Source organism: Nicotiana tomentosiformis, chromosome 12, assembly GCF_000390325.3.
Source record: "Nicotiana tomentosiformis chromosome 12, ASM39032v3, whole genome shotgun sequence".
In the NCBI taxonomy this organism is placed as follows: domain Eukaryota; kingdom Viridiplantae; phylum Streptophyta; class Magnoliopsida; order Solanales; family Solanaceae; genus Nicotiana; species Nicotiana tomentosiformis.
The window spans coordinates 13,457,694-13,483,597 of record NC_090823.1 but is presented as its reverse complement, the minus strand read 5'-3'; the positions used below and the strand labels follow the sequence as shown (position 1 = coordinate 13,483,597).

Below are 25,904 nucleotides of genomic sequence, written 5' to 3'. Positions count from 1 at the left end.
CATAATACATACTAATTTTTGTTCATACAAGTTACATGGTATCTCTTACAAACTTCATAAGCAATTATGCGCTTTTGCATTATCCATTCCTCATCAATCCAATGACTAGTAACAGTAAGGTAATCACAGTCATTGCTACTTCTACCAATATCAGTGGTAATAGCAACACGACAATTTATATGAGTAAATAAATAACGCAAATATTGTTCATATTCATGCTTATATTTATAAATATCGCTCTTTACGGTTGTGCGAGGAAAACCTTTATAAGTAGGATTAAAAACTTTTCTAATATAATACACAAACGAAGGGTCAGAAGGAAAACTATGGGGTAAGCACATAACAGTTACTATTTTTGCCAATTCTTCCCAATCCCGATCTTTTTTTGGATCATAATATAAAATATCACTGATAACAGTGTTAATTCCCAGTTGAAATTGATTTGAACCGGTATTAGGGTCACCCTGACTAGGACTAGGTATACTTCTCCCCTAGGCCAAAGCTTTCATACGTTCATATTTTATTCTATCTCTAGGGTGTTTTTTATGTGTCTAGCCAAAGTTCCCCCCCTCCCCCCCCCCCCCCCCCCGCCGATCCAACATCATATTTAAAAGTTAACTCACCACCACAAGTTTTACACTTAACCTTATTTTGTGGAACTAGTTGTGTAAAAAATGGCCAAACAGGAGATGTTTCCGTCCGTTTGTAGGTTGTCTAAAAAAAAGTAGGGGCAGTAACAGGAGTATCAGATGGGTCATCATTTGGATTAGCAGGCTTATCACTAGTTGAGTTAACATCAAGAGCAGGACTAGTGGGTGTATCATCATCCTGTTGAGTTTCATCAAGATCAATTTCCTCATCATCATTTTCATCAATAGTATTATAATTATTAGAATAAAGAGCATTCATTAATTCATGGTCTAATTGTTCACCGGGTGCAATATTATGGTAAAATTGACAGATTGTGATAGATTGATATTGATTTTGTAAGAAAAATGAAAGAATGAGGAGGTATTTATAGTTGAAAATAGGAAAAAAGTGTAATTATAAAAAGTTTGGGGTTAAAATAAAGTTGGAGGGGTTAAATGGCTATTTTCAAAATAGCCAACGACTATTTTTGGGCTGCCCAACGGCTATTTTCTAAATAGCCTTTTTTTTATTTTTTTTTTAAAAAAATGACCGATGGGACCTAAACATGCCAAAGCCAAGAACCGACCCACGAAACCGGCCCAGGCCCACATATACCGGTCCAACCAGTCCCGACCCACTTAACCTGTTTGGCCCATTTGAACTGCGGTCCCGATCCCGAACCGGCCCACTTGTCACCCTTACAGAGCATCATGAATTCGAATTTATGATTTCTCTTTTTTCCAATTGAAAGGGAACTTTGTAACAACGGTACAATTATCTTCATGCGACTTATAGCTCACATGTTCAAGCTATGGAAACAACCACTAATACTTGAATTAGGATGGGCTATCTACATCGTATCCCTTTGGTGTTGGGCCCAGACTCACTGTGAACGCAAGATGATTTGTGCACTGATTTCCTCTTTTTTAATGTGGAAAAATAGATTGCTGAATTACTATGGTGATATATTCATGTTCAAATCTTGGTACATGAGCATGTCAAGGTGTGATCTGATTCAAACACTATATCAGTGATTTCGAAATAAATTATTAAAATAGTGATTGAAAAGTTAGTTTAGTAGATAAAATGCAATATCAAAGCTTAAAAATTAGGTAGTTCGACGAATTTGAATTTATAAAACTAATGAACAAGAGTAGGATGCAATGAGATAAGCCGGCACTTGTTTTGTCCTGAAATTTTAAACTAAAAATCTTTAACTCCAGGACAATTCAAGACATTTTTGTCCCAAAAATTTGATTCAGGACGCACTTGCTACTTAAATAGCAGCCCTTTAGAGTGGCTACCTGGTGTCATTTCTACTATTCGATACATCCATCAAGTGCACCTAAGCACATGAACCTAACCAGACTTAATAAGATAGTTTCCACCCATAAAATGGGTTGATCTCTCACAGCAAGAACCCACAAACTGATCATCTCACCCAGCAAGGCAGCAACTGACTTGAATAAATACATTATTTTTTATGGCAAACTTGTGTAGCACTTGCCTAAAAGAGTATTGAATTTGAAGCACAAATAGAAACACATACAAGGACTAAATGTACCAGTAATATAAAAAGTGCATGTAACTCATACAAACAGAAGTCACTTAGCACAACGACAACCATTCCTCCGCACAGCACCCGAGACTCCTTAGAGTTAGCGCAGTGGCAGCTTCCTTAAGCATCTGCACATAACAAAAGCGCCAGAGTTATGATAAGCTTGCTGAGGAGCAATTACTTGCAACTATAATGCGACAAAGAGGTAGCTAAAGATGCTAAAATTTCACCATTTGGGAGAACGTGTACTCATTGAAGAGAATCCAGAATGAGCATTTGGAATGGATATGGAGAGCTGTGTGGTGGAGAAATTATTTTTGCCGGATTCCTCATCAAGACTGGACCATGACTCTTTGGATGTAGGCCACTCGTCAAAGAACGAGCGCATTGGATGCGGCTCCTGCTTTACTGTATTCGACATCAAAAAAGCATATTCGTAAAAATATTTGGAAAAGGAAGGGATACTCAATAGCATTAAAGGCTTTTTCATTAGCAAAATTACCAGGTGAACCTATGTCATTGCCAAAGAAGCAATGTTGGGGTTGCTGTTTTGCAATTGTTGCATCAATTACAGGCTCGAATGGATGAGGTGAGCTACCCAGCAACTGGGAATCATTTTTCGGATTCACTGTGGGCTTTGACGGAACTTGTGATGGCATTAGACGCCACATGTTGTCTGTGTTAGAACCCATCCCTAGACTACTCACACTCGCAGAAACTTCTGACGAGCCATCAGCATCAGGAGCCATTCCATGGAGATACCTGTGTAGCATTTCATGAAACTGGATTTTATGCCATTTACTCCAAAGGCAATACCAACATTACCACTATATCAGACATATCCACTGGAGCGGTAATAAGAAAATACACGTGGCACTTTGAATGGTACCCAACCCTCTACTACTAAATGAATGTGAAGAGCAAACATTGTCTTAAGAACGGGCCTGAAAAGAACAAGATATAGTTTCCTCAGATTAATGAGATCTATTGACGACCAACATTTTTTGTTTCCTTTCTTTCTTCCTTTTTTTTTAAATAACAAGATTGACAACAGACAATTTCATGCTTGTATTAAGTAGGGGATGCATTGTAAGCAGGGGAATGTTGTCATCCTTTGCCCTCTTGCATAAAATCTTGTCCTCCTTGTAAGAACCTGACAAATATAAAAAGGATTCTAACTGTGCCATAGTTGAAGAGCTAAAATTGTTGAAGCAGATGATGAGATAGTTTCATGATTAGTGATAGCCCCCTTAAGCTATTTTGCTTGGACTACGAAAATATCGCCAGGTGCATGTCGGATCCTCCAAAGTAGTGTATTTTGGAGGATCCGACACAGGTGTGGCAGGATTTTAGAGAGTCCGCACAACATAGCCCTTAAGTACTCATGATAATCACTAGTATTTCCACTTTCATACGTAAGATTAAATTTGGACCTCAAATTATTTTACGAAGGGAAGATCGTAACTGTGTATAAGAGAGAAGAATATGTCCGCTACTTGACAGTTTTAAGTTTGAAATAACTGGGAAACAAAGAAGTATCGACAGTCACCCGTGTCCTATTTAGCACCTTTCAAATGTAAAAGATTTGAGCCAGCAACTCTATCTTTCATCAGCAGTAGAAAACAGCAGAAAAATAGGAGCAGAAGAGTTGTCACTAAAAATGCTATTAAACATATATACAACCAAATACCAAGATTTCCTGCAAAGCTGTGTGAGAATTTAGATCAAAGTAACGGAACTGACATGCCAACCACTTGAGAACTCTTTATAACATCGCATAATGAAGGTGCACGACAGTATAGGAGAAAAATGCATCTAAGGAGAACAGGAACCATAGAGGAAAAAATGGACGTACCTATACTCCTTGTTATTTATCCCATAAGAGACACGCTCCATTTGAAGCTTTGTTGCAGTGCTTCCATAACTCAGTCCATCTGAATTAGCAACGGAATATAATGGCATGTTGTGGAAGTTTCCACTACTATTACTTTGGAAACTTCCATTTCTATTGCTGCTCCCAGTAGTCATGTGTGATATCGTAGTCGACAAGGACTGGGAAGTAGATTGAGATTCCACAGGCTTTCTTGAACGGTTACGGCCTCGATGCATGTGCCGCTCACAATATTTGGAGTCAGGATGTGCATCTTTGGAGCACCTCCATTTCTTTCCATCTGTTCTTCTACATCTTCCTGGCTCAGGGTCAAACTTCTTCCCATAATAAGAACAATAACTCACTGCACATGTGAAATACAATGAGCTGCACAGTTGCCTAACAACCCCCTTAACCACCAAATGAAAAAGAAAGACATTTCTCTAGCCAAAAAAAAATTGTTTTACTAGATTTGAACGGCAGTCAAAACTCCATGAGACTGGAATTATGGTAATAGGGATTGACATTTAGGCACAATCTCAATAAGAGTCCATGAGAGAGACATCAAAATTTAATACAGCTACACACTTTGAAATAAACCAAAAAGCAAACACTGGATAAGCCTCTGGAAAGGCAAAAAAACATGCCAACCTTAGCTGTATTGCCAAAAGGAAGCACAAAGATATAGCCCATTAGATGCTAATCTGGCTGGATCTATGTTTAAGCAAGCCCTTCGGGCGTAAAAAATTAACTATTTATATAAATGATTGAATTTTTATTATATAAATGATTGAATTTAGTATAATGGTGAAGGCCCATTCGGCTAAAATCGCGGGTTCAAATCACAAAATCCAGGGCATTACTTATCTTTTCATTTTAAACAAGACAATGCGATATGCCCAATTTTTTCAAAAAGAGAGGACGTGTTCGAGGAATAATGTGTTGTTTTTTAAATTTGATGTATTTTATAAACTAGCTAATTTTTTATCATTTAATTGGAAGGACAGTCTTGGAGCAACGATAAAGTTGTCGTATGTGACTTATATAAGCCATTGATGCTTGCATTAGGGTAGCATGTAGGCTGCCTACATCACACCCCTTAGGGTGCAGCCTTAACCTGGATCCTACGTGAATGTTGGATGCTTCGTGCAACGGGCTGTACCCTTTTATCATTTAATTGTTATTTTTTATTTCTAGGTTATTTAGATAAATTGTAAATATTTATGTATTGTTTTTAACAAAAATAAGAAGTTGAAAACTAATGAAGAAAAACATGAAAAGTAAAAGTGTTTAATAGAAGGCGGAAGAGTAGTTCCTTCTATGCTCGCCGTGAGGCTGAGTCATGACAATTAAATTTGTAAAAGATTATAAATTGATATATGAATAATTCAAACGATAAACAAAATTACCATCTATATATTAATTATTATAACTCCGCGTGTGTGAGCTTTGCTCACATTGCCGGTCCCAAGACCGGATAAAGGGGGAGAGGTAACATGGCGAAAGGTGAACAAATGACATACAATATATATATATATATATATATATATATATATATATAACACTTGCCGCTGGGTAGCTGACACGTATTTTGAATAGTTAAATTTGTTAAGTTAATCATGTGTAGAGTTGTGCATATTTAACTAACTAGAATTAAATTTGTAAATTGCTCCGCTTAAATGCAACATCTATCGGCTCTCTCTACTTTTGTTGTTTTCTTGTCACAGATCGTTGACCCCCTTGCGCAAACAAGCTTTTGTAAAAGACAAAATGATGACTTACTTCTTCAAGGACTAATCCGTTACAGAATAAGAAATAAATTTTAAAAGATGAATGGGTAACATACTTCCAACAAAGATTTTAGAATCAAACACAAGCTTGGTTGTTCATGATTATACAACCGTAACAAGTAAAGGTTTTTTTCCCACCCAAATGAGAAAAAGGAAAGCGATGACAATGTTCCTAGATCTGCATGTACCCATATAACCATCAAAGTTTGGTACGCCTCCCATTCATTACTGCAAACATTATAAAATGGCCAACTACACTAAGTTAACCTAATTACCCACCAACAAATGTAACATCTCTTGGCTCTTTCTACTTTTGTCGCTTGCTTGCCGTTGATCATTGACCCCCCTAGTGCAATGTCCTAGGTCCGACACGAACTGCATCCTCAGCTAGATTACACTAGATAGTAGACTAATTCAAAACTCAAACCCATTCACCCTACTCAAAAGAAATCTTCTTTTAACAAAAAGGATGACAGCTTCTTCTAGGACTAATCCATTATAAAAGGGCAAAGGGTCAAAAATGTCCTTGAACTATGCGAAATAGTTTAACTTTGTCATCTATTAAAACTTGGTCTCAAAGCTATCCCTGTCGTTGCTAAATTGGGCCTATATTGCCCTTTTTGGCCGATGAACTTGGTTTTGTATTGATTTTATATATAATTAATATTTTTAGCACATTTTGATGCAGTCACTAATTAAAACCCACCTGCCTCTTGTTCCTACCCCCCACCCCCCATGAATCATATTTTCTCATTTGCTATTTCACTCTTTTCTCCCATCATCTCCTCTCATCCTCTTACACTCCACCACAATGACTTCCACATTATCTATAATTACCCTTCTATATTCGTCTCACACTTCTCCCTCCACCACTAACTCCACACACGCCTCAATCCCCTTCATACTCCCGAACTCCCCCCGGCGTTGAGCCACTCCACTCCACCTCGCGTTGTCGTCAAAGCACCTGTGAGACTCCGCTATGGAGACTCGTCATAGCCTTTTGAGGGTGGTAAATTCTAGTTAAACTCAACAACCCTTTAAAATTTTTCCATCTGGCTTATTCACGTTGTGTTGATTTGAGTTGAAATTAGCCAATCTTGAATACTTTGTGGCAAATCCATTGAGTTAATTTGAGCTAAAATATAGTAAAAGTTTCAATGTGGAAGACGTTTTTGGCTAATTTTCTCATCTGGGTTTTTCAAGAACTCAACAATGGCATCATCTATTAGCTGGTGCCAGGTGGGCTAAAAATACTCATAGGGGTACACCAGTGGTAGTGAAAATGAAAAATCCCCAACGACTAGTCTATGGTTGAACTTGAAGGTGGCACGGGATGTTAATTGGGGACAGGTGGCAAGGGGGTTTTAATTACGCACCCCCAACATTAAAATGGACTAAAAATGGTAATTATATATAAAATTAACACAAAACCAAGTCCGGTATTTGAAAAGGGCAATATTAGGCCCAATTTAGTAACGATGGGAATAGCTTTGAGGCCATGTTTTGACAGATGGCAAAGTTAAACCATTTCGTTTAGTTTAGGGGCATTTTTTACCCTTTACCCATTACAAAATAAGAAATAATTTTCAAAAACTGAAAGGATAATATACTTTCAAGTTTCAATACAGATTTTAGAATCAAACACAGTCTTGGGTATTCATGATTCTACTGCCTTAACAACAAGCAAATGTCTCTTTTTTTCTTTTTCCTAAAGTCTCAGCCAACTCGCGTGCACCTCTACTATTCTAAAGCATTCCTGCTATCCCCACTAACACAAGTACCGGATAACTCTGCCCACCAAGGCTCAGGCATACGTCAAGTAAAGATCTGTTTTTACCCAAAATATAAAAAGGAAAAAAAAAAAAGTGTTGAGAAGCAATGTTCCTAGATCTGCATGCTCCCATTTTCACCATCAAAGTATGATAATCTCCCAATTCATAAAATGCAAACACTATAATATGCTCTCAACTACAATAAACTAACCAAATTAACTACAAATAACTATAACAACTACGCCTCAATCCCAACAAGTGCAACAAGTTGAGGTCTGTTATATATGAATACTCATTGACCAATTAACTACAAAACAAACCCAAAAAAAACACTTAAAACACTGAAGAAAGAGAAAAGAGAGAGGAACATACAACTAGGATGATTAAAGAACCTGGAAGAGATAGCATCAAAACTCCTTCTAATTGGAACTACAAGGTCCGGTGGCACGGGCAGCCCCGCCACTAAGTACTTGTATATCATTGCTTGATGCTCCAGCTCCTGCCACTGCACCGCCGTAAATGGTGGCCGGAATCCAAAGTCATATCCCACCGCCCCCACCTGGGCACCTCCCCCCACCCCTACCCCCAATGATGTCGATGTCCCACTCATTTTACACCCTTTTCCCTCCACAAAATGCTGCATCCGAAAAAGAACACAGTAGCAGTTAATATACAAATAAAATTATATTTACATGCTAAGATTGAAAAAGATTGAAAAAGAACAGTCTTTTTGGTGTAACTGTGTGTTTATGGTGTAACTGTGTGTTTATGGTGTAACTGTGTGAGTGGTGTGTTGTGTAGAGAGCAGAGGTTGATGGGGTTACCTAAAAGATCAGTCTTTTTTGCGTAACTGTGTGTTTTGTGTATAACTCTGTGTGTGTGTGTGTTGGTAGAGAGCAGAGGTAGTTGGGGTTACCTAAAAGGGAGACAGATCTAGGGTTTGGATAAAACCTGCAAGAAGAACAGAGATAAAAGTTTTTGAGGAAAGAAAATGAAGACTGATAGTGTACTTTGTTAAGGTGGGGTTTGATTATATGGTAGTTAGAACTAGTCAAATGGAGATTTTGAGGTTGACATTGTGTTTTAGCAGAGAAAGACAGAAGTGGAGGGGGATTTTGGGAAAGTTAACGAAGAGTTTTTATGAGTTTTGTGAGTGTTGAGGTTTAAGGGAAGCATTGGGACATGGGGGAATAAAGGAGGATGTGTGTGGGGTAATTTTGGGGGGGGGGGGGCTTGGGGTATGGCTGTCATGTCTTGTTGTGGTCCAATTGATGTAACAACTACTGTATTTTCTTTATCTTTCAAATGTTAATATGATTTTATTTTGTATTATGGTTGTAGATTTTGGGGTGGTGTTATCCTACTGCAACTCTATTCTTTATTGAGGTTGGAAGGGTAAGGGGGGACCAATTGATGCAACAATTATTCTGAATTTTCTTTTATCTTTCAAATGTGTATGAATTTATTTTATATTATACTAGTTGTAGATTTTGGAGTGATTGTCATTCTATTACAACTCTATTCTTTTTTTAGAGTTGAAATCCACAATATAGCAATTCACATAGATAGAATTAGGATCTATATATCAGGCATCTGACTTGTTTGGAATAAAGATGTAGTAATTGTTATTATTGTAATAGTCAGGTCAAACTGCTGTGTCTTGATTAATTTATTGAATAGTTATTAATTAAGTTTTTAAGAGCGTGGTAACTCGACTCTGAAATAAAGCAGCAAAGTTATGAACTAACGGGTTAATCAAAAAAGGAAGGCGGGGATCACTGCTTTTGAATTTAGAATTTCACTCTGACTTTTGCCATATAAGGAAAAAGTCAAAAGATGAGATTCGATTCAGCACAAGTTTTGAATAATTTTGTTCACCAGGAGCTAGATAAATAAATAAAAATTACTCACCATTTTTTTCGCTATCTTCCGTAATTCATTTTAGAAGTTATCCACAACTCATTGAATTAAAATAAAGTATAAGAAAATCAAACTGATATTAAATGACATACTTCAAAAGTTCCCACAAACTGTCTATACATTCAATATAACAAAAATACACTTGCAATAGAGAGAGAAGGCTGCTCAAAGCAGACTCTGAACAATTTATTGCTAAACAAGATAATACATCAAATGCAAAAATTATCATAATTCAGTTTATGAACTTTCAGAAGATCACACTAATGGTAATACATTATAATGACATACTATAAAGGTCCCAAAACTAACTTTTATACAGTCTTACTATACATTTGCCAAAACTCATCTAGAGAAGGTTCGTTCAAGTAGAATCTGAACACTATTTTTGCAATACATCAAATGTCATTACACCACTTGGTAACCACATCCATCAAAGTATAAACAAGCTACTTTCGCGTCTGGACTTCACCGATTCTTCCCTTGCCACTCCAAGCAGCTTTGTTACCAGAATGGTGCAAGATAAAAATGTGCCAATAGTTATCCTCAGTGACTACATTCCAACAGTTATCACATACCTAATAGTTTTATCTAATCTGAGCCAAGTCAAAGAATGGCTCTAGTTTTCTCTTTGGCACAGGCTTACTCTCTTCAGGATTCCCAAAAATATTCCAAAATCTTAGTGTCTCATCAGCTGCTGCAGTCGCGACAGTATAGCCATCTGGACTCTGAAATATATTACACAAAAAGTCAGTAAACTGTGAAGCACAAAGAAACATAAAGCATAAATGAACGTGACATAGCATTTGCATTAACCAATCATACCTGAGCCATATGAAGAACTCTTGATGTGTGACCGAAAAGTTCTGCAACTTTTGTCATCGAAGGATATTTCCACACTGTCAGCTGGTTATCAGTAAAGCCATGAGAACTCAAAAGCTCGCGTTCGTGTTTGTTCCAAAGCAACGAACAGACTTGTGAACCTGTATCCACAGAGTTCAAGCACGCCCCGGTGTTGGTGTTCCAAAACTTAATGCACTCATCGCCAACACCACCACCCGAGGCGACCATGTTACTCTGGAAAGGACACCAGGAAATAGCTTTCACAGCAGCTGTGTGGTCCGTCATACGATGAATCCATTGGCGTGTAGAGTTCGGTGACCCCATAGATAGACTCCATACATGGACCAAATTGTCGTTCCCTCCACTAGCCAATTGCTGGCCCGAAGCAGACCACTTCAATCCGCATATCTCCTGATTGTGTCCCCTGTATGTTCCAACGACGTGGGATCTTATACGTACATCATTGTTGATGATCATAGTGTCCATGCTTCCAGTTGTCAGTATGTGGCCATTCCAATCAAGAGAGCCAACTCTTAAGTTGTGTCCCGTTAAAGTCCTCAGCTGTTTATAAAGAAAAGATATTAGACTTCTAATAAGGAAGAGAAGTAATTTGCTGTATGCTAATTAGACTATGGAGAGAGAAGACGAAAGAATCTACTCACCAACCGGCTGGAACGGGAGTCCCACAGCTGAACATGGGAATTATTCAAGCCCAATGCAAGATGTCTTCCATCTGGTGCCCAGCTGACACCAGTAACTGGCCCTAAATCATCACTAACTGAGAGAAGCTCAGTAACAGAACCATCAGAAGCGTCCCACAGATATACAGAATTTCCTAGGGCAATGGCGACAATGTTACTGCATCCCCAATCTAACAAATTGAGATAAAAATCATCCAGGATATCAGGAGCGTCCAGCGTCCTCTCAGCTGTCTGTTAACAATCAAAGGACTTCTCTAAGTTAGGAACAAAAGCCAAGAAAAAAAGCATTTAATTTACACTAACATGATATTCCCTCCTCCCAAAAAGGATGATACTTTTGCGGATTTCGAGAGTCAAACTTCTTAACTTTGACCAGGAATTCAGACATAGAATCTTTAAATTTTTCTAAATAAAATTTATATATTTGGAAACTACATATAAAGTACTATAAGTCACAACAATTAACAATTCAAATATTTAAAAGGTATATGAAAAAGTCGTGGTGAAAGAACAATTCGTTTACTCTCAAAATCCAAAAAGTATTATCCTTTTTGGGATGGAGGGAGTAGTTAAAAAGGGGAAGAAAGAAATACTCACTTGGGGAATGAATCTCCTCTTTTTAGTGGTCTTTGACTGTTGAATAGGTGATGGAGATTTAGAAACTCTCTCAGCTGAAGGAGAAGGCTTATTCTTAAAAGCAAGGATCCTTGTTCTATTCATGTTAAAAATTTCTGCTAACTGTTTTGTGTAGGCTTCTTTAGATGCAGAATTTACTCCAGAATTTTCCTTTTTAACCTTTCCACCACTGAGCATGTAATGTGCATAGTCGAAATCCATCGCAGAACGGTTGGGAATGAACCTGTCCAACTGCACTTCACAAAAAAACTTAGCATTTAGAATCCAACCTAACAGCAAATTTCATATAAAAAGCAAAACACAACATAATGCTGACATTATAAAAACAATGAGAATAATCATTAGAATACCACATAAAACAGGATTACGTGACGCAAAGAGCTGAAACTTCATCTGTACATGTTAAAACACCTAACACCATTTTTTTTCCTATTTTGATGGATGAAAGCTCAAAGCAAAAACATAACCTTTTCCTATTTTCCTATTTCAATTTCCTAAGTTTGATTGACATTTTAGGAATAAATTTTAGTCCAAAAGAATTTCTTCATCTTCCATAAACCCCATACTCTTAACTTCTTTCTCTAAATAAAAATGTAAAAACATCCGAAAACAATTATTAAACAAAAGTAGAAGTGATCAGTTAACAACATTGACATACAATTTAAGATGCATAACAGGAAAAACTGGAAAATATGTAGCAAAACCAGATCGCAAGAAAATATGTTCAATAATTAAGATTGCATGATAATAAATAAATAAAAAAAGAAATTCCACGTAATTACAGGGGGAAAAATGTAAGAGGAATTCCAAGTTGCACACAAATTAAGCAAAACGCACAAAACCCAAAAAAACAAAAAGGATACACTAATTCACTGCAATTAACGAGCCAAGAAAAAAATATCAATTAATTATCAATCAATTATCAACGACGCCAAAAACCCTAAATTAGTTGGGTTTATCGAACCCAATTTAATGAGCGAGGAAATCATGACACAAACTCAAGAAACCGTATATATATATACAGGGAAATAGAAATCATACATTCTCTCGAGAAGTTTTCTTGTGAGATATCGGAGTAAAGAGAGGACGGCGAAACTTGTTGTTGTATCTACTCCCTGCATCCATAGATACAGACCCAGCCAATTAAAATCTTTGGATACTCAAACGATTACTACAAAAGTGAATACAAGAAAAGGGGAAAACGCAAAATTGAGAAACAATGAAAGAGAGAAAGAATAGTGTTAATGGCGTTTTCCGCAGAGCAATTTCTGAGAGAAGAGAGCGCGTTAGAATTTCTTCAGTGAAAATTCAGAGAGAAGGATTTGAGTTTCTGGTTGAGTGTTAACGTATGATAACGACTATATACGTTTCGGAGAAATACTTTTGGGCTAATGGGCCACAAGAAACGGGTTCTTACTCGGGTCAGTTTTGTGCTCCGGATAACTCATTGAGAAGTAGTTATTTATTGGGATTGTTACCCAAATAGCTGGTCGGATTTACTGCTTACATTTTTACTACACAAATTATACACTGATTATATACGGTTATACACATATTATACATGAATTATACACATATTATACATCTATTGGTTAACAACTTGTTTGGATGGTTGTTATTTATTGTATTGTATTGTATTATACTTTATTGTTACTTTAGACACAATATTTATTTTGATTGTTACTTAAATTTTATTGTATCGTATCGTTAAATATGTCGTTACATAACGATGAAAAGTGTCATTTTATGTAACGACTGATTTGGTATGGTCGCGTCGTTATCTTATTTTTTTTTCATCTTGCCCTTCTTTATTATTAAATAAATATATTTTATCCATTACCTTAATTTTTTACATAATAATTCTATCATGTCTCCTACTTTTTTTAATGTCATTTTTAGAACGAAGAAGATGTCCGACGAGTGGTGGTGGAGCACGATGGTTCCTGTATACAAGAACAAGGATGATATCCAAAATTGCAATAACTATTGGGGTATCAAGATGCTTAGTCATACTATGAAAGTCTGGGAGAGAGTGGTAGAGCTAAGGGTGAGGAGGAGTGTGTCTATTTTCGAGAATCAGTTTGGGTTTATGCCGGGGCGTTCGACTACAGAAGTCATCCACCTTGTTAGGAAGAGAAAGAATGACTTGCATATGGTGTTCATCGACTTAGAAAAGGCGTACGATAAAGTTCCGAGGGAGGTTTTGTGGAGATGTTTAGAGGCTAGAGGTGTACTTGTTGCCTACGTTAGGTTGATTAAGGACATGTATTATGGAGTAAAAACCCGAGTGAGGACGGTGGGTGGGGACTTAGACTATTTTCCGGTTATGATGGGGTTGCATCAGAGGTCAGCACTCAGCCCTTTTTTGTTTGCTCTGCTGATGGATATACTGACGCGCCACATCCAAGGGGAGGTGTCGTGGTGCATGTTATTTGCAGATGATATTGTACTGATTGACGAGACGCGAGATGGTGTGAATGCGCAATTAGACATATGGAGGTAGACCCTGGAATCTAAAGGTTTCAAGTTGAGCAAGACTAAGACAGAATACTTGGAGTGTAAGTTCAGTGGCGAAACTCAAGGAGGGGAAGGGGAGGTGAGGCCGGACTCGCAGGTCATCCCTAAGACAAGGAGTTTTAAGTACCTTGGGTCTATTATTCAGGGGAGTGGGGAGATTAATAAAGATGTCACACATCGTATTGGGGCGAGATGGATGAAATGGAGACTCGCTTCCGGTGTTTTGTGTGATAAGAAGGTGCCACCGAAACTTAAGGGTAAGTTCTACAGAGTGGTGGTCAGACCTACGACGTTGTATGGGGCTGGGTGTTGGCCAATCAAAATCTTTCATGTCCAAAAGATGAAGGTAGCAGAGATGAGGATGTTGAGATGGATGTGTGGGCACTCCAAGTTAGATAGGATCAGAAATTAGGTTATTCGCGATAAGGTGGGTGTGTCCCCTATTGAGGACAAGATGCGGGAAGCGCGACTTAGGTGGTTTGGTCATGTGAGGAGGAGGACCACAGACACACCGGAGAGGGGTGAGGGGTTGACATTGGAGGGCCTACGAAGAGGTAGAGGTAGCCCAAAGAAGAGGTGGGGAGAGGTGACCAGGCAAGACATGGCACAACTTCAGCTGACCGAGGACATGACCCTTGATAGGAAGATAGGGTAGTAGAGTAGGTAGTCTAGGGTGTTCATAATAGTAGTATTGGCACGCAGTCTCGCTTTCTGTTGGTAGTAGGTTTTTATGACTAACCGTTGTTGTCTTTCATTGTTGATCACCTTATTGTCTTGTTATTTTTATTTTACTTTTATATGGCTTTTTGGTACTGTCCCTTCTTATCTATATTTTCATTAATGCGGTGCTTATACTTTCCTGAGCCGAGGGTCTATTGGAAACAACCTCTCTATCCTCACAAGGTAGGGGTAAGGTCTGCGTACACACTACCCTTCATAGACCCCACAGTGTGTGATATTACTGGTATGTTATTGTTGTTGTAGAGTAATTAATAGATGAAAGTGAGTGTGAACATATATTTACGAGTCAAAAGTACTCCTAAAGCATTAGTTGAGGACTATGAACATAAGCACTCTATAGTTACAACTCACACTATCATCATGAATGTATCTGATTGAAACATTTTAGGCCTACTACAGTTGTTCAACAAGACAAGGTTTATTTAAGGTGTCTAAATAAAAAACCGTGACAACTTTAGATGTTTATGTATATAATATGTATTCAGCCTTGATTTTAAGTTGGGTAGATTTTTATCTTTGATTATAACCATGGTCCTTAAAGAAAGACAAATGCCCAAGGGTATTAGGGAAAAGATTTCAAGAGAAGGGTGATTTTGTCAATTTGATTATCTCTATGTATAATTACTCCATATTTTGCTTTTCCCACATGGAGGTGGTATAAAATAATATAATAGCTCACGTATAAGCTTATACAAGAATTACTTATATCAGGAAAGAAAACAGTAACCAAACAAAGAAATAAAAAATGTATAATTTATACCATGATTATTTTATCCTATACAGCAAACCAAACGTCCCCTTAACAAAAGTTAGTATTAAAATTATTACGCTATCATAGAATTTAAAATTTTAATTTGTGGTAATAGATTAGTTATAATTTTTATCACTTTATTAAATAATACTTATTATAAAAATTTATCTATAACTATCATATATGCGATCTAATTAAGTACAACATTTTAAAAATCTTAGTGCATATAAGTTAAGTTTATTAATTTTCTTGAGTTTAATTTTTATTTTTTTGTGGACATAAAATAACTGTTCGATTAACTTATCTTGCCTGTCCTTCCACCTCGCTTAAAAACAAATTAAAAACACTTGAAGAAATGACTTGAATGATTTCTTTTGAGCAAATAAAATCGTATTCAATTGAAAAAAAAAACTTACAAAAATAAAATACAATAATCAAAACACGTTATTCTTCCGGTCTAACATTTTTACTCTAAAATGTTTTTTCAAATGACGGTTATAAAAAATTGCTCAAGCAATTAGGTACTTTCAAATGATTTTGCGATATTTCTAGCTACGCCACCGCTTTCACGTGAAAGACTGAGAAAGGAAGAGTAAGGTACATGTAACATAAAGCAGCTACAATGCATGAGAATTCAAAGTCAGTGTCACAATGAAGGAATATATGAAGATGAAGTGAAAATTAAATTGGACTGATTTTATCAACAAAAAAAGAAGGGTGATATGGTACCATAAGAGTGTTTTGAATGGTTCAATATATAAAATGAGCCAATGTATTGCATATTTATTTATAATGTGAAAGTAAAAATATATGAATATAAGTACCATCAGTTAAGTGCCCACATTATATGAGCGATGTATTTTTTGTCTCTTTATAAAATTTTGGATTATACTGTCTCACAAGCTAGCTTTTGTGTTTATACATTATAGAGAGTCTCATCTCAATCAAATGCTGAGCCAGGATTTTAAGTTTATGAGTTCTTAATTTGCATGAACTCATAGTCTGTATTAGTCTTCACAGTTTTCTTATTGAATATACATTTATCAGTAGCTATAGACGTTGTTTTACTCATGTTGTCCTTCACCTTATATTCTTAGAGGTCGTTTTGGTATGCGAGACAAGGTGGGATAAGATGTGAGATTAAATTTATACCATATTTGATTGACGGCATAAATTTATTATCTCACCATGTTTGGTTGACGACATAAATTTATCCTGTAAATTTATATCGCCAACCAAACATGGTATAAATTTTATCCCAGTCTTAATACAGGATATCCCACCTTATCCCATCAAATTTGGGATTATATTATCCCATCTCCCAGGTGAGATAAATTAATCTAGGGAGTATAATCCCGAGATAATTTAGTCCGCATACCAAACGACCCCTTAAGGCCAAAAGAAGGTAAAACCGTGACTTTAGATAAGTAACTACAAGGAACTAATCTCTTTTCAGAATAAAGGTGATTGGGTAGTAGGCTTCATGAATAACCGGCTGAATTAAATACTTGTTGTGAGTTCGAGTCACCCAAGAGCAAGGTGAAGAGTTCTTGGAGGGAGGGAGCCGAGGGTCTATCGGAAACAGCCTCTCTACCCCAGGGTAGGGGTAAGGTCTGCGTACACACTACCCTCCCCAGACCCCACTTGTGAAATTATACTGGGTGATTGTTGTTGTTTCAGGGTCTTAAGATTGCAGTGGAACTGAACTTGACTCCACTACACATTAACACGGATTCTATGGAAGTTATTAATATGTCGAAATCAGGACACTTGCCTTATAAACCCATTATTTTTGAATGCAGGTTATTGATGGCTCGACTGGGGAACCCAGTCATCAGCCATAGTTACAGAGAGCAGAACCGGGTGACCGACCTCCTAGCTAAAGAAGGGGTAAAGGTGAAGCTCTTTTGACAAACCAAGAATTTTGGTAGTTCCTCTGATGTTTGCTAATGATGCAGTATGGGGATATCTTAGAAACTACATTTGATAGAAAAACTACGGAATGTAATAATTTTTGGACACAATGCTGGCCACCTGGACAACTCTACAAACATGGCTGTGATGTTTGTAGAGTACTCTACAAAGTTGTAGCTTCCATCCTTCTAACTTCAAATAGTCACACAATCTCCTGCAATGACACTGGAGGAAACAATTACTGATGGTTAAATGCTACTGAACTTTTATAGCCTTTTTTTCCCACAGGAATATGGAAAGTACCTGATGTTACGTCGTTTAGTCGTTCAATAATAGGAAGAAAGCTGCTGTTTGATCTTTTTCAATGCTGCTACAACATCAGTCATGTTCATCCTTTCACCTGGAATATTAGCTGTGCAATTCATGGCTAACTCCATGATAGATGTCAGACATTGTAGCTTTTGACTTAAGTTTTGTTCATCCAATGTTAGTAAGTCAGTATCTATGATTTGATGCAACTCATCAGGAAGCGAATTATGCACGCAGCTTCTCAAATTCAAATCTCCAGTGAACATTTCATCATTAGGTTTCTTCTTGGTAAAAACTTCCAGCAGCATGATACCATAACTATAAACATCAGACGTCTTGGATACAAGGCCTTCCAAACCATACTCTAAAAAATAAAAAAATAAAAAATATGTCAGCAAATAAACTTATAACGCGTTAATCAATTACATTCCATTATTGTATCTCTTTTCGACTATGTTGTGTATTTGAATTTCTGAGCCGATGGTCTATCGGAAACACCTTTCTACCTTCACAAGGTAGGGGTAAGACTGCATACACACTACCTTTCCCAGGCCCAACTTGTGGGATTTCACTAGGTCTGTTGTTGTTGTTGCATTAATCAATTACATTGTTACAAAGTTAAATAAAGAATTCACCTGGAGCAATGTAACCAATTGTTGCAAAGGTTGTAGTGTGAGCAATAGATTCTTCCTTAGTTAAAAGTTTCGCAATGCCAAAGTCACTCAGGTGTCCAACCATGTCGTTGTCAAGTAAGACGTTGCTAGGCTTCAAATCACAGTGAATAACCGGTACTGAATAACCATGATGGAGATATTCCAGAGCAGATGCAACATCGACCATGATATTCAATCTTTGCATTATATTTAAACAATAATCTCGAGAATATAGCAACTTGTCTAAACTCTCATTTGGCATGTACTCAAGTATCAATGCTTTAAAATCCAAGTTACAACAGCTGCTAATGATCTTAGTGAGATTTCTGTGACGAAGATTACGCAAGATTTCACATTCTCTATCAAATGTTTGAAATGTACCTTCCATCTGCACATTGAAAACTTTAACAACTACTATCATTCCATCTGCCAATGTCCCTTTATAAACAGAACCAAAACTTCCACTACCTAGCAAGGTATTTCCATCAAAGCCCTGAGTTGCTCTTTGAAGTTCGTAGTAAGAAATTCTTTGTGGTGCTACCTCGGGCAACCACTCATCTTCAGCATTGACTGTTTTACCCCGACGTCTCATCAACATGAAAACTATTGCTGAAGCAAGCGCTATTACAGAGATAACTGACGAGGCAACTACAATCCATATCAGTCTTCTTTTCTTTAAATTAGAAGGACAAGCTGGGACATGCTTTTGACGGTTACCACACAATCCTTCATTCGACATGAAAGACCGGTAAGGGAGATCAACAAACGGTCCTCCATTTGGAATTTCCCCGTGTAACCTGTTGAATGAGACATTAAAGGAGCCTAGTTGCTTAAGTGCCTCTAATGACTTTGGGATCACACCAGACATATTGTTATATGAAAGATCCAATGCTTCCAAAGTTACGAGTTTCCCAATAGTGGCAGGAAGAGATCCTTCAATTCTGTTATGAGCCAATGATAATTGAATCAATTTTTGTAGACCTCCCACTGTACTAGGAATGTTGCCTGAGATTTGGTTCCAGAAAAGATCCAAAAGTATTGCATCCTTGAGATTTCCAATTTCTAGTGGTAGAGACCCATTGAAGAAATTAGAAGACAAGTTCAGCTTCAAAGTATCTTTGAGGTTCCATAGACTTGAAGGTATGTTAGAAGTGAAGTTATTGGAATCAAGATAAATCTCCCTTAGAGAAGTCACATCCCCTAAGCAACTCGGAATACTTCCCCACATTTGATTTTGTGAAAGATTTAGCAAACCCAAGTTGGATAGCTCACACAAACCATTTGGGAAAGAACCAATCAATCTGTTTGCACCAAGTGAAAGCCGTTGAAGTTTTTTCAAAGAAGTTATTGCCGTTGGCACAACGCCAGTCAAGTCATTATCTTCCAGGAACAAAGAAGATAAGTTTCTCAATTTTCCAATTTCATTTGGAAGATGGCCCATGAGGTTACAACCTATTGCCTCAAACATTTGAAGAGAAGAAAGATTGCCAATGGATTTCGGAAGCATTGAATTTAGGGGATTGAAAGACAATATCAATCTATACAAGTGTTTTGAATTGGCCAAAGGCGTATAAAGCTCAAGTCACTTTTGAAGGAGTTACCATACAAGTTGAGACTTGCAAGTTGTCTTAAATTTCCTAAAGACTCAGGAATTGAACATTTCCTCCGAGTTCGAGAACAGCAAGCTTGGACAAATTTGAGATGGAACAAGGTAAAACACCATTAATGTTGTTTTCAAATAGATAAATTCCTTCAACATTAGGTAACCCTTTGCCTATAGTGGAAGGAAGTTTACCTGAAATGTGGTTATTTGTGAGGGAAATAGCTCTAAGGGTTGAGATATTGGAGATACCAATAGGGATAGATCCACTAAAGTTATTGAGATACAATGTAAGGCCAACCAACTCTTGAAGATTACCAACTTCATCTGGAATTACACCTGTAACAAAATAAATATTAGGATAAGCAGAAGGGGAGCCTAGGAGCAACGGTCAAGTTATCTCCGGGTGACCTATAGGTCATGGGTTCAAGGCGTGAAATCAGTCATTGATGCTTGTATCAGGGTACGGTGCCTACATCACACCCCTTGGGGTGCGGCCCTTCCCCGGACCCTGCGTGAACGCGGGTGCTTTATGCACCGGGCTGTTCCTTTTGCCCTTTTATAAGCAGAAGTATCCAAAAAACTAAAATTCTTAAATGGACGTGGATTAAATATTTTTCCATACCTGTCAAGGTATTATTTGCAAGATCAAGTATGTTAAGCATAGTCAAATTTCCAACTTTTTTTGGTATGAGGTCCTTCAAGCTGGTTGTTCCACATTGATAAAACTTCAAGTGATGAAATGTTGAATATGATTAAAGGGATTGACCCCGTTAATGCGTTTTGTTCCATCCTCAATTCCTTCAAGTTATGAAGATGACCAATCTCATCTGGAATTGTGCCTGCCAAATTGTTAAACAGAAATATCACTTAAACAAAATCATATACTTAATTTAACTTCTATACAATAATACTCATGGAAAATCAAACAAAACCATATATAATGATATTATATTCGCAATTGGCCAACATAAGTGAAAATATTTTAATATCTCTTCAAATAATAAGTATAGTAATTCGTACATATTTTACTAAACATTGTTCTTGAAGTGGAATTTTAAAGCTTGTACTACTTCAGACAAAACTAAATTTAATGATTAAATTTCAATCGTTTGTTGGTTAAATTGAGTTCTTGATACTAATAAATCCTCATTCATTAGATTAACTAAATTAATAAAATTTTCAAATGTCTTAAACTAATTTAATATATCAAATAAAGAGAAAATTTGATACATATAAATATATTAGACCTTGTTGTTTTCTGTTGTCGCATTTCATCTTCTTGTGCCGAGGGTCTATTCGGAAACAACCTCTCTACCCCCAGGGTAGGGGTAAGGTTTGCGTACACACTACCCTCCCCAGACCCCGCTTGTGGGATTATACTGGGTTGTTGTTGTTGTTGTTATAAATATATTAGACTTTTTTATATATCCATAGAGTTAAGCAACATATTGGTTGTCATAATAGACCAATTCGAACTTGACCTCATGGAAGGAGGTGATTAATCCATGAGTTGCTTGTCCTGATTTTATTTTCTTGTGCGAACAGTTCGACCTTTACGATTAATAGTATTTAATTAGATAAACAATTTTAAGTGTCCACTATGAAAGATTATAAAATTGCAAAGTATATTATAATTTTAATTAATATAAATGCAAAATTTATAAAGTTTAACCAAACACCTCAACTTTCTAAAATAAGCATTTATTTGAAAAATTAACACTATTAGCTACAGCCTCCAAGTTAAGAAGCTTGGCCAAACAGGTTATAAACCTCTCTATAATAGCCTCGTTTGTTCCGATATTTTTTTACTATTATAGTGAAGTGCTATTATAGAGGACAAATATTATACCATAACATAAAAATTGGTTCCGGAAAAAATTTGACTTTTATAGTGAATGACTGTTATATAGGGATAATGTTATAAAGAGGTTTAATTGTATAAGTTAAACTCCCAAGAAAAATGGTAAGAACACTTACCTTCTAACCTGTTTTGTCCAAGATCCAAATATTGCAGCAGCAGTAAGTTACCTACTTCTCTTGGAATTGTTCCAACAATGTTATTTTGAAACAACAATAGGACTTGAAGTTGTGCGCATTCAGATATGCTTCTTGGTAGCTCTCCGCTTAACATATTGGAGCTAAGTCCAAGCCTTTGTAATCTGGGAAGGCGACAACATAAATCAGAAGGGAAATCACCAGTTAAACCAGCATTTCTTAGATCCAAAATTTCTAGTGTACTTGAGATATTGACATGGAAAGCACATTGGATCCGTTGAGTTTATTGTATCCCAAGGAAAACTGTTTCAATCTCTGAAGAGTTGCTATTTCTATAGGAATATTTCCTTCCAGATTGTTGTACTTCAGATTCAAGAATTCAAGATTCTTCATCTTAGAGATAGAAGAAGGAATAAACCCACTGAAACTATTGTTTTCCAGAGAGAGCATTCGAAGGTCTTCTAAATCACCCAATAACTGAGGAGTTTGTCCAGACAAGAAGTTGAAACTAAGATCAATGGCTCTTAATCTTAGCAAACGAGTGAACTCTGGTGGAAGTTCACCTTGGAAATTGTTGTAGCTTAGATCAAGTGAAACAAGAAAAGAAAGGTTGCCAAATTGTGGTGGGATGGTACCAGTCAAGCCCATGTCTGAAATATTCAGCACAGTAACTCGTTGATGGCGTGAGCCACAAGTGATTCCAATCCAGTTACAAATTGAGGTAGAATTAGAAGACCAGTTCGTTGAGAGAATTTGATAAGGGTCTGAAGTGATGTGGGATTTCAAGGCAAGAAAAGAAGATTGATCGGTGCTTATATTCATGGCTAAGCATGACGTTGCTATAATGTGAAGAGATATTAACAAAAATGCTAATAGCAGAAAGGAGGAGGATGTTTTCTCCATTGATGATCTATCCGTATTGAAACTGATTAAATTTATAATTTAGAAGATATTAATGCTAACAGTTCTACATTAATTAGAACATAATGCTAGCAATTATTAACTTAGTTATGTAAGCTTCATGTTAGAAAAAAAAAAGATTGAAAAAATGTTAAAGATCTGGTAATAAATGCTAACACATGAAAAAGCATCTTCACCACCTCTTCAGCCATGTTAACATCCAATAACTTATAGTAGCTCTTTCGACCATTGACATGTGCTAATACTATTTAATTAGGAACTTCATTGTTTGTACTAGAACTGATTAAAGAAAGAAATTGATAGTTAAGTAACTACAAGGATTTGAACCCATAATTATTGAACCAAATCTGCTACTCATAGAGAAGGAACCTCTGCTAATGAGATAATATAACCTGTAAAGTGATTCTCGATCATGAAATTATCTTTACTTCCTTATAATTGGGAAGATTTCAAAGATTTGGAGTTATAGGGGACTACATTTATATATCAGCTTAAATGGCTTTCTTCCTGCATCAATTGTGAGCCTCTAATCTCCACAAAACGTGATGCCCTATAACCGTGGGACGTCTGTTGCTAGATTGAAACAAATTGACATCGATATCGCCATAAAAAAAAAAAGGCAGCCCGGTGCACGAAGCATTCGCGTTTACGAAGAGTCCGGGGAAGGGCCGCACGCCCGCACCTCAATAGAGTGATGTAGGCAGTCTACCCTGATGCAAACATCAATGGCTGATTTAACGGTTCGAATCCGTGACCTATAGATCACACGGAGACAACTTTACGGCTTTACCGTTGCTCCAAGGCTACCCTTCACATCGAATCGCCATCAAGTTCATGAAATCATTTGAAAACCTCTTTTTATATTTATACATGTCTTCACGTGCTCTTGCTGGTACATTAGAGTTGGAAGTTAGTTGGGTCATCAAAAAAATTAATTAGATCTTTCAAGAAACCAGCTTTCGTTACGAATTGATCAGCAAATAACAGACTAAAAGGTCCAATCCGGAAATCATTTGTTAGCTATTGATGATAAGCTTGGAGTTTCTGGATATCTCTTGAAGAACAATCTTTTTGGTGAAATTCAAAAGGAATAGAGAGGCTAAAAAAAGTCAATAATTTTTAATATTTAGATAAGTTGCAAGTAGAAACCCCCAATAGAAGGTCATTCACCAAGCTTACTTCTCAGAAGACACCCTCGTAGTAAATTTAATTGAGGATTAAGGATAACATGAATAGTTTACTTCGCATTAATCACGTCAGTTATGATTGTACTAGTTCTCATTTTTGTAATCATGGACAAAGAGTTAAAAAGGAATTTTACTGTATCAACAAGAATCCTTCAACACAGTTTTCTAAGGACCAACAATGAAGTTTTGAAATTTTTACAGCAAATCACAAAATCAGTGCCCGATTACTCCCATAAGTAAAGTACCCAAACATGGTATTCACGATCCATTAGAACAATTACCCGAGTTATTCCTTAGCTTTAAGTTATTATTCATCATCTCTTTCACAAGCCCACTTTTTGGGTTACATCTCATAATACTATGTTCTAATCACATTTGCAATACCCAGATACACTTAATAACATCATTTGAACTCCATAATTGAAGAGGGAGCAGTAGAATTACCTTGTAGTAGAAAACCCCTAGCTTTGGAGAAATTGGGGTTTCTTGAAGAACCTTTGCGATTCCTATGAAATCCATATGATTTTTTATGTTAATACTAGTTATAATTGAGTAAAATATACTCAAATCATAAAAGAGGGAAAAGGGCCAAAAAATGCGCTTGAACTACATTGAAATAACTCAAAAAATGTTATCCGTCTGTTTTTGGTACCAAAAATATCCCTAGACTACAAATGCCCTTAAACTGTTAGTTTTGCCATTGAATGTGACATAAAATTTGCTTACATGACCATCCATCTGAGCAATCCAGCATGGCAAAATTATTTTTTCGGAAAAAATCCTTTTTTGAAATTTTTTATTAAAATACAAAATCAACACTTATTCCAAAAAGTAAAAACTTCCCGGAAAAATTATTTATTTCATAAATTTTTATTAAAATACAAAATCAACACTTATTCCGAAAAAAGTAAAAAAATTTCGGAAAAATTATTTATTTAAGAATTTTTATTAAAATATAAAATCAACACTTATTCCGAAAAAAGTAAAAAAAACCGGAAAAATAAATATTTGGGGGTTATTTTTTCGGATTTTTTTTTAATTTTTTCGGAATAAGTGTTGATTTAATATTTTAATAAAAAATTCAGAAATAAATATTTTTCCGGAAATTTTTTACTTTTTTCGGAATAAGTGTTAATTTTGTATTTTAATAAAAATTTTCGAAAAAATATTTTTGCCATGCTGGATTGCTTAGGTGGATGGTCATGTAAGCAAATCTAACCCAGTTGGACTGCCATGTCACCATCAATGACAAGACTAACGGTTTAAGGGCATTTGTGGTCCAAAATATAGACGACGAGGATATTTTTGGTACCAAAAATAAATTTAGGGCATTTTTGAGCTATTTCAAATAGTTCAAGGGCATTTTTGACCCTTTTTCGCATAAAAAAAATAGTCACCTTAGCGCTCATTTGGTACGAGGGATAAGGGATAATTTATCCGATATTAAATTTGAGAATGTTAATATAACTAATCTCGTGTTAGTTATCCCGAAACTATAGTATTTTTTATTCTTATGGGAGGGTGGGATAACTAATCCCGGGATAATTAACCATGGAATAACTTATTTTTTTTGACTAAACCACCCTTAATGTGTAT

At 36.4% G+C, this 25,904-nt stretch overlaps 4 protein-coding genes across 8 annotated transcripts; all 4 read right to left on the bottom strand.

Moving 5' to 3' along the window:
* Positions 1–2,011: 2,011 nt before the first annotated feature.
* LOC104101083 (growth-regulating factor 4-like) lies at positions 2,012–8,770 on the bottom strand. Of its 2 annotated transcripts, XM_009608496.4 has the most exons (6): positions 8,445–8,770; positions 7,993–8,257; positions 4,044–4,422; positions 2,691–2,950; positions 2,419–2,596; positions 2,012–2,316 (listed from the first exon to the last, which is right to left on the bottom strand). In XM_009608496.4, coding segments are annotated over exons 2-6 (1,056 nt in total). In that variant the 5' UTR covers positions 8,231–8,257; positions 8,445–8,770; the 3' UTR covers positions 2,012–2,315. The 2 variants fall into 2 exon arrangements, with proteins under 2 accessions (XP_009606791.3, XP_070048112.1); XM_070192011.1 differs by lacking the exon at positions 8,445–8,770 and having other exon boundaries at positions 8,013–8,158.
* A 918-nt stretch (positions 8,771–9,688) lies between these two features.
* On the bottom strand, positions 9,689–13,049 carry LOC104101080 (cell division cycle 20.1, cofactor of APC complex-like). Of its 2 annotated transcripts, none has more exons than XM_009608493.4 (5): positions 12,759–13,049; positions 11,679–11,948; positions 11,043–11,312; positions 10,363–10,941; positions 9,689–10,265 (listed from the first exon to the last, which is right to left on the bottom strand). In XM_009608493.4, exons 1-5 carry the CDS (start codon positions 12,840–12,842, stop codon positions 10,125–10,127), a joined length of 1,344 nt encoding a protein of 447 aa, XP_009606788.1. In that variant the 5' UTR covers positions 12,843–13,049; the 3' UTR covers positions 9,689–10,124. The 2 variants fall into 2 exon arrangements, with proteins under 2 accessions (XP_009606788.1, XP_009606789.1); XM_009608494.3 differs by having other exon boundaries at positions 10,021–10,265; positions 11,679–11,953; positions 12,759–12,850.
* A 4,430-nt stretch (positions 13,050–17,479) lies between these two features.
* On the bottom strand, positions 17,480–24,884 carry LOC104101079 (receptor kinase-like protein Xa21). 3 transcript variants are annotated; one of them, XM_009608491.4, is made up of 7 exons: positions 24,753–24,884; positions 22,183–22,364; positions 20,828–21,044; positions 20,398–20,541; positions 18,585–20,287; positions 17,944–18,313; positions 17,480–17,865 (listed from the first exon to the last, which is right to left on the bottom strand). In XM_009608491.4, exons 5-6 carry the CDS (start codon positions 20,107–20,109, stop codon positions 17,967–17,969), a joined length of 1,872 nt encoding a protein of 623 aa, XP_009606786.1. In that variant the 5' UTR covers positions 20,110–20,287; positions 20,398–20,541; positions 20,828–21,044; positions 22,183–22,364; positions 24,753–24,884; the 3' UTR covers positions 17,480–17,865; positions 17,944–17,966. The 3 variants fall into 3 exon arrangements, with proteins under 3 accessions (XP_009606786.1, XP_018627908.1, XP_009606787.1); XM_018772392.3 differs by having other exon boundaries at positions 18,585–20,541; XM_009608492.4 differs by having other exon boundaries at positions 17,480–17,854; positions 18,585–20,541.
* On the bottom strand, positions 20,240–22,848 carry LOC104101082 (LRR receptor-like serine/threonine-protein kinase FLS2). The gene is made up of 4 exons (XM_018772391.2): positions 22,457–22,848; positions 22,183–22,364; positions 20,883–21,044; positions 20,240–20,541 (listed from the first exon to the last, which is right to left on the bottom strand). The coding sequence occupies exons 1-4, from the start codon at positions 22,846–22,848 to the stop codon at positions 20,240–20,242; spliced, it is 1,038 nt and encodes a 345-aa protein (XP_018627907.2).
* Positions 24,885–25,904: the final 1,020 nt, after the last annotated feature.